The sequence below is a fragment of the Lates calcarifer genome, linkage group LG7_1 (genome assembly GCF_001640805.2).
Source record: "Lates calcarifer isolate ASB-BC8 linkage group LG7_1, TLL_Latcal_v3, whole genome shotgun sequence".
In the NCBI taxonomy this organism is placed as follows: Eukaryota; Metazoa; Chordata; class Actinopteri; family Centropomidae; genus Lates; species Lates calcarifer.
The window spans coordinates 20,692,273-20,709,017 of record NC_066839.1 but is presented as its reverse complement, the minus strand read 5'-3'; the positions used below and the strand labels follow the sequence as shown (position 1 = coordinate 20,709,017).

Sequence of the window (16,745 nt, the reverse complement as noted above, 5' to 3'; positions counted from 1 at the left end):
CACCAGAGGACAGGTCATTTCCTACAGGACCAAGCAAACAGGGAAAACCAGCTGGTGCTGTGGACAAAGTCGGTCAGACAGGAAGCTTTCAACCATCTTCAGATTTCCTTGTTTCCCTCCATCAATGTGTTTGGCTCCTTCACACCTGATATTCATTTCACTTTGTCTAGACCAAGCAAATAAAGATCCATTGTTTTAGCTCTTGTCTTTTACCAGAGAGGTAAACATAAGATTATATATCAGATAACTCAGTTATTGGACAGTTGTGATGATGTCATCCTGCATCATAAGTGCTTCCTGGAACACCCTGATGACAAGGAAGCAAGCAGCACATTTATTCATAGAAATATTTAGCTATTAGTTGAGAATGCAACTGTACTTCATATGTCATCAACAAGTGTTATATGTGAGTATTATATGCATGCAGCTATCTGCACCAATAGCGTGTTAACATAATGCATTTGCCTAAACAGGGAAAACAGAGAGGAGCGTCTGCTCTCCCTGCTTTGGTTCAATATTGCCATCGAGCCTTTGGCAACCACAGTAAGTACCAAACATGAAGGAGAGGAGAGCAGGTACACCAATTGGCACTTTATACAGATAATCTTTTATTTATTACGTTCTATTGTAGTTCTATTCAAATGGTAATAAACATCATTATTATCAGACTTATTAGAAATATCTGGTTACAAGATAAAGCCTGCTTAGCGCCCTCTTGATGAAATTAATGTCATTTGAGCTATACTCATTCAAAGTAAGCTGTGACAGTTTAACTTATCTCAGAGAAACAGTTACTAGAAAATCTAGAAAATATGAAGACATGTCCAAAGTTTTCTGTAGAATGAAACTACACCTAGAGTAAAGAGGATCTTTCTAACATGATGCAAGTAGAGAGGGGATTTGGCATTCCTAACGTTATTTTCTACTACTGGGCACCAAACGTACATGAGATAGCTTACTGGATTTCAATGCCAGAGGATCAGAGCAGTCTGGAGTGGGGAAACATGGAAAGGAGCCTTAATGACCCTGCAAACTTAGAATCCTTAGTGTGCACTCTGCCTGATACCTACCTAATACCAGATGCAGGAAATCCTGTTATTAAAAATCTGGGCACAGTGTAGGACCCACCCTGGGCTAAGACAAGCATTCCCCTGCATACCACTCATCAATAACCCACTGTTTACTGTACACCCTGTCCAACACTGGAGTAATTTAAAATATTTCATCTGGACTTTTCCAGGAGTAGACTCTATCTCTCCAAATATGAGACGATAGCATGGGATACAGTCTTTGAACCATTCTCCTACATGTCGTCACCCTCTTAAAATAATTGCCGTAAGTCATTTTTTTAATGATTTTTCCTAAATAATCTCTCATGATGCTGGCCAACTGTAAAATTGCCTACATCCTCAGTTAAACAGATCGTGCCATTCTACCCCTTTAGTATAATTGCCTATAGTCAAGAGTGTGACTTTTTTAGTTTTAATTTGCCTAAGTTATTTAATTCTCTCATGTTCCATGTTTGACTGATCCTCTGGTTTGTATGTCAATAGGCATCTGTTGTTATAATTGTTTTGATTAAAATTGTTAGTAAATATCATATATTCAACAAGTGGTTCAGTTTTTTGTGTTTCCTGAAAAATCTGAAAAAATGACTTCGGCAATTATTTTAAGAGGGTGACAATGTGTAAAATCGAACCCAGGCCCACAATCGTGTACCAATCTAAAAGTAAAAAAGAATATCTAACAGACATACATCAAAGTTTGTTTCATCAAAATCAGTCCATCACCAGAGCGTTCAAAGCTCCAATTTCATGGCAAGTAGGTCAGTATTTGTCAAGATACTGGACCAAATCTGCATACAGCCAACACTGCCACTACAAGCAAAGCTAAAATACAAACAACCATCAGCACAATTCAGATCCACACACTCACCTTGGTGACTGCTACCTTTGCCCCCTTGTTAATGAGCTGGACCACATTGTCGGCTTGTCCCTTGTGTGAAGCTATGAGTAGGCGCTCGGAGAGTGCGAGGACCTCAGCCGCATCCTGCTGGCTCATGAAGCAGGGCGAGTGATGCACAGTGCTGCAGATGGTGGAGAAGGTCTCTGATACCCTCTAACTCATGGTGAGCTCCGCTGCAGATAGAGGTGTCAAAACAGGAGCTGGAAAGGCTGCCAGTGCTGCTGATTCTTCTGTTCCTACAAACTCCACAGACTGCCAGGGTTCCTCCCCTTCATCCTCTCACCTGCAGGAAAGAGGGCAGGAAACACATGGAGTGAAAACAAAGCAGCATGTGCCCTGCTCATAGTATTCTGGCAAACAGGAAAACGAGGGAACGGGCAGTGTGGGCTGACATCACTGCTGTCCAGGTTGCTAAACCCATATATAATCCTGATGGGATCATGTGAGCTGGACTGGGTCAAACTCAGTCACTGAGTGGGTGCTGTGCAGCCAAGCAAGCCCTTCGGTCCTAACTACTACAAACAGCACAGACACGCCCCTGTGGTTTGATGAGTCCTTCTGTGACACACGTCTGTGGTTTTGGTCTAACCACAGGGAAGACAGTGATTAAAAGGAAAAGGACAGCCACACCTCAAGTGTCTCATCTTATTTCTCGTTATCGTTCATATTCATCAACTGACAAACATCCAGCTGTCATGCAGTATCTCCGTCTCTACAAGCTCAGTTGAATGCATTCCTGCCTCATCACGCCTTTCATCAATCTCCCAAAGATCTCCTGTTATCCACCAGTTTGCTTCAGTGTACTGCAGATGACTGCTGACATTATCTGTAACCCTCAGAAAAAAGCCTTGGGCCCAGCCAAAGCTGTGTAAAAACATCAGACTGTCAGTGACAACAGCAATAAAACTTCTCCGCTCTTGGTAGAAGAGTTGATGCAGATAAGTTTCGAGGAGACTATTCCATCTCAATTTCAATCAGCAAATCTCTCTACATGAGAGTTTTATTGCTGAGAGTGCAACAGCACAGTCGACTGAGTGTCATCCCTAACAGTGCTACTGCAATACTGAGGTATGTGTACTCATTTTAAGTATTTCCAATTTGGGCTACATACTCTGACTTCAGCTTTAGTAATTAGTCTACTCACAGATGTTAATATTACAGATAATAGGTGTAACTACCCAACAATATATACACACATGAATACTTGACTAATATTAAAGCAATACACGACAGTGTGAGACTCACAAGGGGCATTTTTCTGAATGAAGAACAACTAATAACATTAACTTAGTTCAAGTAATAATTGTGATGCAGTTCAGAAATTAATGATACAAAAAGTCGATTCATCTGTAGACTGACTCTAGGGTGGACCTTGGAGTACGTTCACTTCAGTGGCTCTACACCCCCTCGAAAAGCCTCTTTCTAAACAATGACATTGTTAATAGCGTACATTACCAGAAGCCTTAAACGTGAAGTCATGTGGTATGCACCATATGTCTAGAATGGGGAGGTAAATTTTACAAAGTAAGCCTATAAAAGCAGTAGGAGTGGTGAAAAGGATTAGCACTGTGTGACAGTTCATTTCCACAGGAGCATTACAAATTCATATGTACAAACTGGTAACCTGAGACAGACACAGGATGTGAGAGATACTGCAAACATTTTCAACTCAACACTGATTGTGCAGCTCCACCCTGCAGAGGAAGAGGTATGTCCCATCTGATCCCTGCAGTCTAATCTGTGATGACAGTCCCTCTAATGATTGTGTTTTTCATTAGTGGAAACACAGCAGAGAATGAGACAACATGGTACAGATGATTCACAGAGCCACAGACACGCATGGCTAAATCCAGAGAGAGAAGTGGATTATTTCCAAGATGTTAGTCCTTCATCTCAACTCGACCATAAAACATAGCTGTGTAACACTGTTTCCCTGCCAAATCATTTTCACTGGACAGTTTCAATTTTAGGCGGCACAGCGGTGCAGTGGTTAGCACTGTTGCCTCACAGCAAGAAGGTTCCGGGTTTGAGCCCTGGTTCACCCGAAGCTTTTCTGTCTGGAGTTCACATGTTCTCCCTGTGCCTCTGTGGGTTCTCTGAGTACTCCAGCTTCCTCCCACAGTCCAAACACATGCAGGTTAACTGCTGACTCTAAATTGCCCCTAGGTGTGAATGTGAGTGTGAATGGTTGTTGTCTATATGTGTCAGCCCTGTGATGGACTGCTGATCTGTCCAGCGTGTACCCCGCCACTCACCCGATGACAGCTGGGATAGGCTCCAGCCCCCACGTGATCCTTACAGATAAGCGGTATAGATAATACCTTATACACCTGAAATTAAATGTTTGCTGCTCTAGAAATCCTTTAAAAATGGACAATATCTTGATTTCTTTTGAAAGGTAAATCTCAGGAAATAGCAAAAAGGTTTTTGTTTTTTTTCTCTTCTATTTCTCTTTTTCCGCTTCTATCTGTTCTGAAATACAACAGAGCTTCAGCTGTAAGAGCGACCATTAAAACTGGTGACTGGTTTTAATATTGTGGCTGATTGATGTATGCTCTACAGTGTCTGCAACAATCAATGTATACGTACTTACACAAACTGCACTCTTGTCTGCAATGAGAGTTGTGTTTGCTTTCCAGCACTGCAGTGGGCGCTGTGGACCAGTGAACAGCAGGAACACAGGAAGGATGCTGTCCAAGAAGAAAGCTGGAAAAGACAAGTGTGATGGTTCTTTGTTAAAACTTTTACAATTTCTGTATGTTAGTGGTGTATAGCACAAGGTTTGGGTTCCACTTTAATGTTCTACTGGTCTTTACAAATATATCATTTTTATATTATCATTTTACTATTAACACTGTGTTTTGGGAGGAGAGAAAGAAGTGGTGGTGTCAGACCTCCCACAGACCAAGAAGCCAATCATTAAAAAGGAGCTGTGTGGAGTCTGTGCGGCCACAGACTGGTCACACTTATGTGATTGTGGAGGTTTGCCTGAGAATGCATATAGCCCACTTAAGGTTTCGTCTGAGTGGACACCCAAGTGGCGATGTGTTCCATAAACTCCGTCATTAATGATATGGTTTCCAACAACATTTTATGGTGATATCGCCCTACTTCACCTGAAATAAGGAGCACCTCTGCTATCATCAGAGGAAATTATTAAAGTTCCATCAAATATAATATCATTGAGCAGCAGGGAAAATGAGCAGAGCTGCAACATTAAATAGCAAATGCCATGTATTTAATAAGTGCTTAAAACATCTCTTAATAACACTGAATCCCACACATTAGAGGTGTAAAAAAATAATACATCAGTAAAAATTGCATAAATACTCACAAAAACATAAATTCCTGCCCATAAAAGGTAATTGAACTTTATACAAAACTTTGGTGAAAAGTATTTCCTCTGAAGAAGCCTGGCTCACCATAACCCAAAATGTTATTGTCTACAATATGTGTCAGTCACCCCTACAATAGCCAATAACTGACAAGTTGTGAACAGGAAGGTTAACTTGTTATATTAAAATACAGTAAACAACTTATCATTACAGTACTAAAATTCATCAGGAATCACAGGAGGTCTGAAGTCTTGGCTCGAAAGAAGTCAGAAAAAGGCTGCCTCTCGTTAACAGTTTTAATCACTTTCCACTGATTAGAATTGTGCCACAAACATGAAAAACTGAGAGAAAGGTATCTCAAATGTGTGCAAAAAAAACTGCACCACACACGAACCTAAAATGACAAGAGATGAAAAAGTGCTCCCTGTTTTCCCTAGCAACTCTAGACAGAACAAAGTGTTTAAACAGTGAACAAAATAGCACAGTGCTGTCGTAGAAACGTCCCCAAAAATTCAAAATCAGACCACACAAAGTGTGAAATGCCAAAGAATGCATGAAAAAGCTTTTGCAAAAAAAAAAACATTTGAATGACTGCTTCCTGCCAGCTGAAAATGAACAAGATTAAGCAAAGGGGGGAACTCTCTCCCCGAATGCATTCCAGTTGATTCTCCAAAAGATCTTGTTCAGTCAGAGACCCACACACACAAAGCAGGCTTTGCAGTCCCAGCGAGGCTTCTCACACGCCGCTAGGCAACAAGGCTTTTGTGCAAACTTTAAGGAACTCAGGACTCAGTTCAAAAACAAGAAATGCCAAGCCCTCGCTTTTCACATGGCTCAGGGAGGAGGCTCTGGAGAATACTTATTAACCTGCTCGCTCCTGAAAAACAACCACCATGTCATGCAGCCACACTGCTTCGTATCTGGGGGAAAGCTGGAAAGCATTCTCAGCAACTAAACACAGTGAACAAAATTACAAAGAACAGGAAAATATATCAGCAGAGGAGCTGTTTGTATGTTACATTTGTTTTTTCACTCTGATGTGATTGAGTCAGAATTGACTGGGAGGGAGTCAATGGGCTGTAAATAGTAGTTTTCTATGTAGGCATAATCAGTGTATTTAGATGAGTCTCATTAAATCAGTCCCATCAACGATTAACCACAGATTTTGGAATTTCACTTAATAGTTAGAATTATGAAAATAAATGGAAAATCTTGTAAAATCATTAGTGTTAAAATGCTGTTATAATCACAACCAGATGAATAAGAATATAATGAAGATAACTGGACTACTTAGTTGGCAGACCACAGCACAGCAAGAACAACAATCAAAGCCATTATTAAAATATAAATCATAATATAAATATAATATCACACAGCCAGTATTATTTCAATTTGAGCACAAAGACATAAATGGTAAAAATCTTGCTAGATTGCTGGGACTGTATCTAGGGGTGTGAGTGTGTGTGTGTGTGTGTGTGTCTTTCTACGATTCTATGATTTTTCTTGAAACTATTGTTGTGGAGACATTCTGGTTGCTTGTCTCAACTTCAGAGGGCTGGCTGACATTTGGTTTCAGGGTTAAGGTTAGAATTAGGTTGAGAGTGAGAATGAAAGAATAAATTATTAATCCCAAAAGGAAATTGCAGACTACAGCAACAGACTGCCACTAGAACAACACCATGGTTAAGGTTAGAGTGAGGGGCACTATTTGTCACTGATGCAGGTACGCTTTGGTTAATTAAAGGAGCATACTCCCTTAATCATCTTATTAAGTCTCCCACTCTGAGTTCATAATCCCTTGTTTGCTCACTCTAACACACACACTCTCCTTCCTTCCTGCAGATAGGTGGCCCCTGATTCTCCCTCCCTCTCTGTCTCCCAAACACACCTGTACACAGTCCAGAGTTTCCCCTGTGCAAATTCATAGCAGCTGCTGAATTATGAGCAGCACTAGCAAAATGTCACATGGTTCATCAAAATTCATGACAGTAACCACAGCAAGTTGTGCTTCACGAAACAATCAGGATCCTACCACACATCCACAAATGTTGGGAGTGACGTCACTGTTTGGCCACTGGACAGTTTACTCAGGAGGAGCAGCTAATGGTGATGGACCAAACCTACCTACCTCTCCTATCACAAAGTCTTTAACTTAGTTCACTTCATGGCAAATGCAGTAGAAATGTAACAGAACTGAGTTAAACACAGTGAAAGTTTCTGAATGTCCAAAGTACATTAGTGCTTCTAATTAAACAGTGTACCAACTTACTGACATCTGTAGGAAATACTACAGAATTTCGTGCAAACACCGCACCTCACAATATTAATAATGTAAATCATAGTATTATTATGTATTGATAAATAGAATAATTTGAAAAAAGTATGACAGTTGTCTGTTAACATTATGTAATATGAGGACTGACACAGCAACACAGACTCTGGTGAGATGAAATTTCACAGCAAATATTCCAGTTAAATTACCATGACAGCCCTGAATTACACCTCTCAAAACACTGTTAAGCTGATGAATAATGAGTCAGTGACACACATTAAGGTTTTTTTCTACAATGAAGTGCTGAAGTGAGTGTCTCCTGGTAGCTGTCAGCACTCTTATATGGGCACACCCTGGACAGCTGTTGATATCTAAGTATGCCCGGAATGTAACTGCTAGCACCCGCCTGTCAACATATTTAACAGAAGCCTATTCAAAAGCCCAATCAGCAGTTTTTTTCAGTAGAGTTTTAGATCTGACAAATAAGGAAATGATGTGACCCACTGAGCGACCCCGAAAACATGTTTACATGTCAGGAAAGGAAAGCAGAAATTTAGTTCATGATTAAAAAAAAAAAAAAAAGCCAGAGCTTTTCTATTACATCATGATTTTCACTAAACAGGAAAAATTAAGGCAAATACAACAGTTATTGATCTAAATGTAAAAATTTCCCTCAAGTGGGTCATTAAATGCTTCCAGATACCCAGCAAAACAAATTTTGCAGGTCACAGCACTGCAGATTCAGCTTCATAAAAATCTATCATTCACTACATCTTCCTCCCCATCTGGGCATGGAAACATTAAAAACTAAATCTGTATTACCTTTGTGCACTGAAGCAGGGCATGAAAGCACTATAATTAACTTCAGTGCTCTGAGCTACAACACTGCCTGCTGTACATTCCCTGTTATGTGGGTCATCTCTTTCCTCTGTATGAGCTCTCACAGCCCCATAAAGAACACCTGCATGACTACACAGTCCCATGGTTCACTCATCCAGCCACAACTCTACGGCACATCACATATCTTATGCATGAAGTCTACAAGGAAGTGTTTTATAAATTGAACAGGTTAACACTGTTGACAAAACGGTTATGGTTTTATAGCCTGGATTTCCAGGTCCAATTTGTTGTCTGTTTTTTAACAAAACAGTTTTTTCTTTTCCTAAAAAGGAACTTTGCCTGGATGATATATCTAAAATTGACAAAATTATGAATTAAATCTGGATTTATCTGACAAGAATCAAATGCCAGCTTTTGGCATAACAGTCTGATACTGTGTTCTACAGATAAACATCAGTCAGCAAAAAACTAAATACATATAATACAAAGATATGAGGTTCAATACTCAGGTAAAACCATATCTGTTCAATTGGAAATATTTCAACTTGAGTGAAAAATGTGTGCTTTTAGTGAGCTTTATAAGTCCATGAATATACAGAAACCCAAGTGAAGATAAAATAGCCTGGTGGAAAATACCAGAAACAACTGAAGTTCCTGCCAAGTTTGCATGTGTGTTGTTAACAAGCTAAAGCAAACACCTGCAGCGTCCCGTTCATTTGCTTGTTGGAGCACAAAACACAAAACACGCGAGGAGAAAAATATGGAGGCACCTGTGCAACAAACTGAACGCCACATGCCTAGACCCAAACTAACCCCCCTTTTCTCAAAATTTACATCTAACATTCAGTACTAACTTAACAACTATTATTATTCTGCTAACTACTGTATTTAACATCCTGAAGATCTTATTATGCACTACAGCAGAATCTCAGACACTGCTGACATAATCCTAGTCCACAGTAATAACATACAGTTACAGAGCATGGTGTTCAGCAGTGTTTTACCAGAGAGGTAGATCCAAAGCTAAACCACAGACCACCTGTGATAAAACTCTAAAAAAATGAACTGCTTTGGTCCTACTTCACACAGCATATGTCAGACTCTAAAAGAATGTAGCTATTGTTTAGCTTCTTATCAATTAACTAAACTGATGAGGAGATGAAATCTTTCTAGAGCTGTATTTTTGGTCCAGTCCTGACTAGGACGATATGGCCACAGGTTTTTATTAAAATTTTCATATTGCCCAATAACACTAATTATTTACTTATACATATTATATACACTGATCAGCCATAACATTAAAACCAAGTGAATAATATTGATCATCTCGTTACAATCCGATGTTCTGCTGGGAAGCCTCAGGTCCTTCATCTGGATGAATTAACCACCCTCCCACCACACCACAAAAACTGCACAGAAATGTCTTGAGGAACACACAAACACACAAAGAGCCCAAGGTGTTGGCTGGGATTCCAAACTCCCCAGATCCCAATCTGATCCAGTATCTGTGGGTCCTGCCCCCAAAACAGCTCTGACCCATCAGGGCATAGACGCAAGACATCTGAAGGTGTCCTGCAGTGTCTGGCACCTGAACATTAGTGGTGGATCCTTTGGGTCCAGTGGATTGTGGGGTGGGGCCTCCATGGATCTGGTTTGTTCCAGTGCATCCCACAGATCCTGGATCAGGTTAGGATCTGGGGAGTCCTCGGTTCACTTTCAGCATGATTCCTAAGAATGATTCTGATATGTTTGATAAATAAGGGTCCCAGTCAACAGACTTGGCCCATACAGTGGTATCAACTGCAGCTTCCCTCAACTGCTCTTAGCAGTCCAGCTGTTGTCCCAGCAGGAGGGCTGTTGACTGAAATGACTATATGATTTGTGTGTGAAACAAATGGTCAGAATGGAAGGTCCCTCTCAACCTTTTCCTCCATACCCAGATTTCATTCAATTCTCAGCCATCTGTCTGTCGTGCAGCAGTCCGGGAGAGAGTGCCAAAACCAGGTTAAAACAATCCTTTGACCCACTCACTAATCCCAAGATTTGTTTCAGTGATAGCTAGCTCACTGCAGCAGTGACACTGAGAGATCTGTGCTGACTGAAGCATTTATGGTGTCTAAATGGACCATAAATACCCAGAGAATGCAGGACAAATATTTACGACAATATTAACAGATTAATCACTGTCAAGCACTTGTGCATTTTGAACAGAGACATAGGAGGGTAATGTGCTGTTGGCTAATCCTGAGGTCAGCTCTGACCTTCTGTCATCCATGTGATGGCTGAGCCAGATGTGATAGCCATCTAGATAAATACTACAGAGGTCAACTTTAACAAGACTAAAAATAATACCATGTAATTCTTTTTAGTACTGCTCTACTATAAGTCACAGGACATTTTTATGACCTTATAAAACCCAGTCTAATTGTCTAATTTTAGCATTTTCACAAACAGCAAAAGACCAAGAAAAACTAGTAATACCTCAAGTTAATACGTAGGTAAACACACAAAAAACATTTTACCTGGGTATCTGATGAACAGGTCTGAAACTTATATTACTTAAATGTTCTCTTATTATTCTTCATTGTACACTATCCAATAACATGGACATGTTGTAAAACTGGCCTTGTATAAGACTCATGGTCAGGATGATGATGTTTGGCCTTGTGGAGGACAGTTTTCCTGGCACAAACTGACAACATCTAATCAAAGCTGTGCTAGAGGACACAGAGGTCAGTCAGAGGTCACTCCATTTTGGGGTTTCTTGTGGTGAGCAATCCAGTGAAGAAGCGGTGTAACAAGTCTCCAAATCCACACTTCGCATCAACATGTTTTTTTTTTTATGTTCTGACCCTGGTGACTTGAAAGCGCCCAGGGGGTCTGCCAGCTCAGGGTTATTATTCATCTAGAGCTTATTACACTACAAAACATACAGCTTGGACTAATTTTAAATGAAATAATAAGAGTTCAACAGGCTGCATCTGCAGTGGTGACAGTGAGGTAGGGAGGGGGTGTATCATGGCTCTGTCTTCCTGTATCGTGATACAAGATTGTGGACCGCTGTAATTGTGGTTTCAGTCTGGACATCAGTATTGCTCCCCCAAGGACAGCAAGTCTTTGCTGTCCTTTCTTCTGGTTTCTCTACCTCTGCAGAAAACTCTTGCAGGTTTTATTTAAGACAAATGCTAGGGCTAACTGAAACTACAGTTCTATCTAAGCAGCCACACTGTAAAATTCTACCGTAACTCAACTCAATGCTATGCTGAAATAGGACTATTTTCTCACCATTACTTAAACAGTACATCACTTTTGCTCATTTGAAGTGATTGCTCTGCGTGGCACATACCACATGTGCCACCAGCATCATTAACTACTCATACATAAACTCATGTATCCCGCAGCTTGTTGCATCAAGGTCCTGCTGTGAAAGAGATTGAATTTAGGTTCAACGAAGCTTCTCTGCCTCCGCTGCTGATTATCACCTATTAAAGATTCAACATCATACCTCCTGCCCCTACATAACAAGCAGCATGCCAGCATGGCCACACGGAGCTCCTGTAAGATCACTGTGTCACCATGACGCCATCGTGTAATGACACGCTTTACCTCACTGCAGCAAGGTGAGAAGTTAAACCAGGATAAACAACGTATTCAGTTGATTTACTTCCTCTTGAAAAAGCAACTAGCAGACCTGTTAGGTGTGAATAAAAAGCCAAGAAAATAGGGTCTAGGTCGGAGATAACTGGCTACATAATGCTTCAGCAACATCATCTTGCTACTACAGCAACAATATACTGTACCTTAAGTATTTCAGTACTGTCTCAAAGACATTTCTGAGAGTGCAGACCTTACAAGATTGGTTTAGGCAGAATCTAAACTTTCCAAAGGGGCCTTACAGTGACTTCAACACCCATGGGCTAACTAATGCATTACCACCACACCACTGTGACACCACACAAGGTCATTAAGTGCACAGTCTCACATGGTCCCTCCATCTCTCTCAAAGAATAATTCCAGTTTACTATAATGTGGCATCTCTTTTAGTAATTTAAGCATTGCATAAGTCATTGCTATCAATAACTGTGAACTGTGCTGAAAAGAAGACCGATGGCACAAGAAGCACAAGCAGTCAGACAGGTCAGGTTAGACAAACTAATTCTGAAGGGAGAGCGAAGGTGAACTGTAAATTGATTACCCTAACAGTTTACATACTGTTCCTGCTTCAGCTTTGACTCATGTGCAGTGAGGATTACTGACGTTTCAATTGTGCTTACTCTCAATTTTACCTCTGTATGAAGTGGTATGGTTCAGCAGTTCCTCACTTTTTGGTTTGTGAACCCATAAAATAAGCTATGTTTACTTGTTACTGCTGATCATGTGTTGCATGCAGTCAAACAAACAGATTCTTCATTCATGTGTTGTTTTATCTGAATAGTCTTTCAAGGTCTGAAGAAAAATGATCCAAACAACAGTGATGTTGTGTTCCCAGACCTCAAAACAATTGATTTGTTAAGCACAGTGTTATCATACTGTGAAGTTAGGAATGATCACTCAAATTATTCTTTAACGTGAATCTACAGTGACTGAAGTCAGAAAAATAACAACAGACAAGACAGACATTACTAACTGGAGTCTTTCTGTTACCCACACACAGAAATGAGGCCTATTGTACATGCACACACACTGCTCACACTGGCACATCTAAGCTAGCTAAGTGTCAGAGACAACTCCCCTCCCTCTGAGCACAGATCGGTCAGAAACACATGTGGTAGGGGAGATATCTCTTCGATAAACACGAACCAAGAGCTCAGATCAGTTTTTCTTTTTTAGTCCATCTCTCCAATAGATGCGATTTGCTACAGGATAGCCAGAGCCAGCTGAACATCCTGATTGAGTCAGTCCCCTTAACTTAACTGCAGTGAGACTAGGATTGTAATTATTCATGTCACAGTTTCTCAGACTGTCATGACTCAAAGCAGCTCATATAACCCATTATCATCTACGCCACTTTTAACTTAACATAACCTTTTTGTGCTCATTGTTATAACTGGATTTCCACAAAGCAGACATGTTACACATCATGCAGCTGAAATGAACCACCCACAAGTAACCACTGCACACACACACACAACACCTGCAGATGTACATGTTTACTGATGCAAAGATTGGTAAGATTTAAAATTGCTATTAATCAGGAAAACTTTGTTTAAATGCAGCTCTAGTGTCCATACACCAATAGTTCCACCACTTCTTTAACCCTCTGCACTCAGAGAACGGTGTCTGAGAAAGAACAAGGGGCTCACAGTTGAGTAGAGCCTATAGAGTTCATTGTTTGAAGTAATAAAGGTTTAAATGGCAGTTAGAGCTTCTGAAAGGCAAAAGACTTTTCTTATGCCACAGACACATTCACTCTCAAGATTAGCGCCTCACTAGGAAGCAGCGCTCTGACAAACAGTGCACTAATCCCAGGATTTGTCCTATTATACTGCTACCTGAGGCAGTTCTCGTGTGTAAATCTGATTACAAAGTGATATGATCTCCTTAAAATACATTAGAGAATCAATATCATAGATTTAATATACAATAGAGGCACTGTCAAAACTAATGTGATGGCTTTAACATTGATTTTCACTCACAAAGCCAAATGAGATTTAGCAGATCTCAGCATCTGTACTTGCACTTGGCACCGAACGTTCACAATGGACACCATCTCACCATCTGACACGCTAATCTAATAATCACCTCTCATACAGTGTCTAGTTTCTGGATCCTGTAAATTGTGGCCCCAGCCACCCAGCCCCACCCAGTGGCCCCTTAAAACTCATTATGTGCCCATTGTACACCTGGTGACCTTTGACCTCGTCAGCACCATGCTGTGCTAATCAGCTACCCCCGGGACACGAGCAGATGGACACACGGACGAGGCTGTTGTTCATGCTCTTAGTGCATGGCTGCATTCATCCACTTCACACGGGGAACACAATGCAAGGCTGCGTTACATGTTGCTGTGTTCAGGAAGCATTTCTGACATCATCCAGAGTTTTCAAAGGTTTTCATGAAAATAAAGATTTGTAAGGGTTTTAGCAAACAGCAAAATGGACTGAGTGTTACTTCATTTCAATTCAGTAGCTTTTGGTTACCAAGTTCTAGTGCTGTTTTAAGATAATTTGTTCAGTTCAGTACAAAACTAAGCATAAGTAAGCACTGTTTATGAAATGAGTAGTTCAGTACCCACCTGTCTGCATCACTGTCTTTCAGTTTGACTTTAGTAACTGAGTGTTTCATGTGTGAAAAATGTTACCTGTGCATATTATGAAAATAACACCATAAACACTGATATTTTACAATAACTTAAATTGTAAAACTGAATAAATGGTTATTACTTTGTTGGCCAGTTATGTGCTCTAACTCTTGGAGGAAGTAAATAATTCATCAAAATAAACTAGTAAATGGTAAATGGACTGCACTTACATAGAACTTTTCTATTCATATCGACCAGTCAAAGTGCTTTACACTACAGGTCGCACACACCCATTCACACACTGATGATCTATCAGGGGTCTGAGGTTCAGTATCTTGCCCAAAGATGCTGCAGCATGCGGACTAGAGCAGCCAGGGATCAAAACACTGACCTTTTGATTAGTGGGCAACCGACTTTACCTCAGGCCACAGCCTAGTACTGCATACACTGGGTTACTGACTACAGTTTATACAGCTAAGAAGTTCATGTCATACTCTTTTTACAGTGGTAGCTACGGGTGGAACGAGATCTGTTCAACACATACACATACACACATCTTTTTCTCTCACAATGTCTGACCTTGATATTTTCTGTGACGTAAATTTTAGATGTTGACTTTTGAACACTCTTTTGTACATTTTCTATGTTTTGTGTAGTTTCCTATCAGCTCTGAATTTATGACTGATTGAAAGTAGTTTTACTTTCACATTCTTGTATTTATTCTGTGACTCTGTGATGTAAGGTTATGTGGAGGCGGGGGCGTTGAGGGTATAGATATCATCATTATAACACATTACTGACCTGCCTTTCTTCATAAGCTCATATTCTGAACTATAAAAGACCCTCACTGTGAACCCTTGTAGACTTACATATTTAGGTTAAGCCTCAGGCCAAGTTCCATGCAGCAGAGGGATTTTACTTAAGCCTCCTTTATTTCACATTGTACTTGGTATTGTTTTCAGGGGCCAGAGCCTAATTGGCATCAGATACAACACAAGCCATTTTACACCCACTGTCCTGATTCATTTTTCAACTGTTTAATTTCTTCATTTCTCTCATACACACAGTTCAATCTGAGTCCAGACTAAAACCACCCTTCAAATGGTATGTTATGTAACAGCAACAACTCAGAAATGCTGAATAAAATAATAAGACATCGTACTTAATGGTGCCTTTAATGGCACTCGAGGTCACCTTGCATCACAGTAGTAAAACCTACAATAAGGAACAATACTAATGAGGACAGTGAGGGACTGTGCAGAACAGAGTACGACGACTCTCTTTATGACGCATTTCAACTTCAGATTTAAAATAAACGAGCGAATAAACAGAAAGTCAGTGGACTAACACAGTGGATTAGACACACTAATATTCAGCTATTAGGCAGCTCAGAGCAGCCGACGGTTTCCAGTGTTACATAAAGTCAGTCTGAATTCAGTCTGCGTTACCGCAGGTTAACAAGTTGTGTTGAAGGTCTATATCCGTGACTTGTAGTCAGTGAGCTCAGGAGATTGAAACACAGTGACCGACCACAGCAGACTGCAGTGAAGTCTGTAAGCTGCTAACTCGCTAACATGATCTCAAGTCTACAAGGGGTTTTTCTCTCGCTGTCGAAGGGTCGCGGTTCAAGTGGGCAGAAACCGAACACAGACACAAAACCCACGTCCACGTCCACCACAGAGTTCACAGAAGAAAAAAAAACACCAGAGAGACTCACCCGGAGAAGAAAGCGCCTCACAGAGTGCAGCAGGCGGTGTTAGCTGCTCCGGCTGTCCCGCTCAGAATGTGTTGTTGTCGCTTCCCTCTCTGCTCCCTGTCTGTGTGCTGAAAGGAGGAGGGGGGACAGGACTTCTCCTCCAATCCCTGCTGTGGACCCTCAGCTGCTCAGCCCAGTCCAGTCCACGTCCTGTAGACTACAGGAGACCAGCGGAACCAGACTTTACTCCTCAGAGGAGAGTAGATGTGATTTTAAACTGCTGAGTGACCCCCAAGTGTTCTCTAAGAGAAGGATGAAAGTTGAAAGCTGAAATTTGATTAGAACTCAGACAGAATAGTTGGCTCCATAAAGGGATATTTCACTGATTTGATACTG

At 40.7% G+C, this 16,745-nt stretch overlaps 1 protein-coding gene across 9 annotated transcripts in view; it reads right to left on the bottom strand.

Moving 5' to 3' along the window:
* ankrd6b (ankyrin repeat domain 6b) overlaps positions 1–16,745 on the bottom strand; it is a 58,367-nt gene extending 41,622 nt beyond the window's left edge. For 3 of the 9 annotated variants that reach the window (XM_051072049.1, XM_018703415.2, XM_018703416.2), the window contains exon 1: positions 1,936–1,975. Coding sequence is in view for 4 of the 9 variants with exons in the window: in XM_018703420.2 (XP_018558936.1) it covers positions 1,936–2,061 (126 nt within the window). In the remaining 5 variants the exon portion in view is untranslated. Of the gene's footprint in view, positions 1–1,935; positions 2,249–4,554; positions 4,672–16,370 lie in introns of those variants that run through there. The other 6 variants (XM_051072048.1, XM_051072050.1, XM_018703420.2 and 3 more) reach the window with 5 other exon arrangements.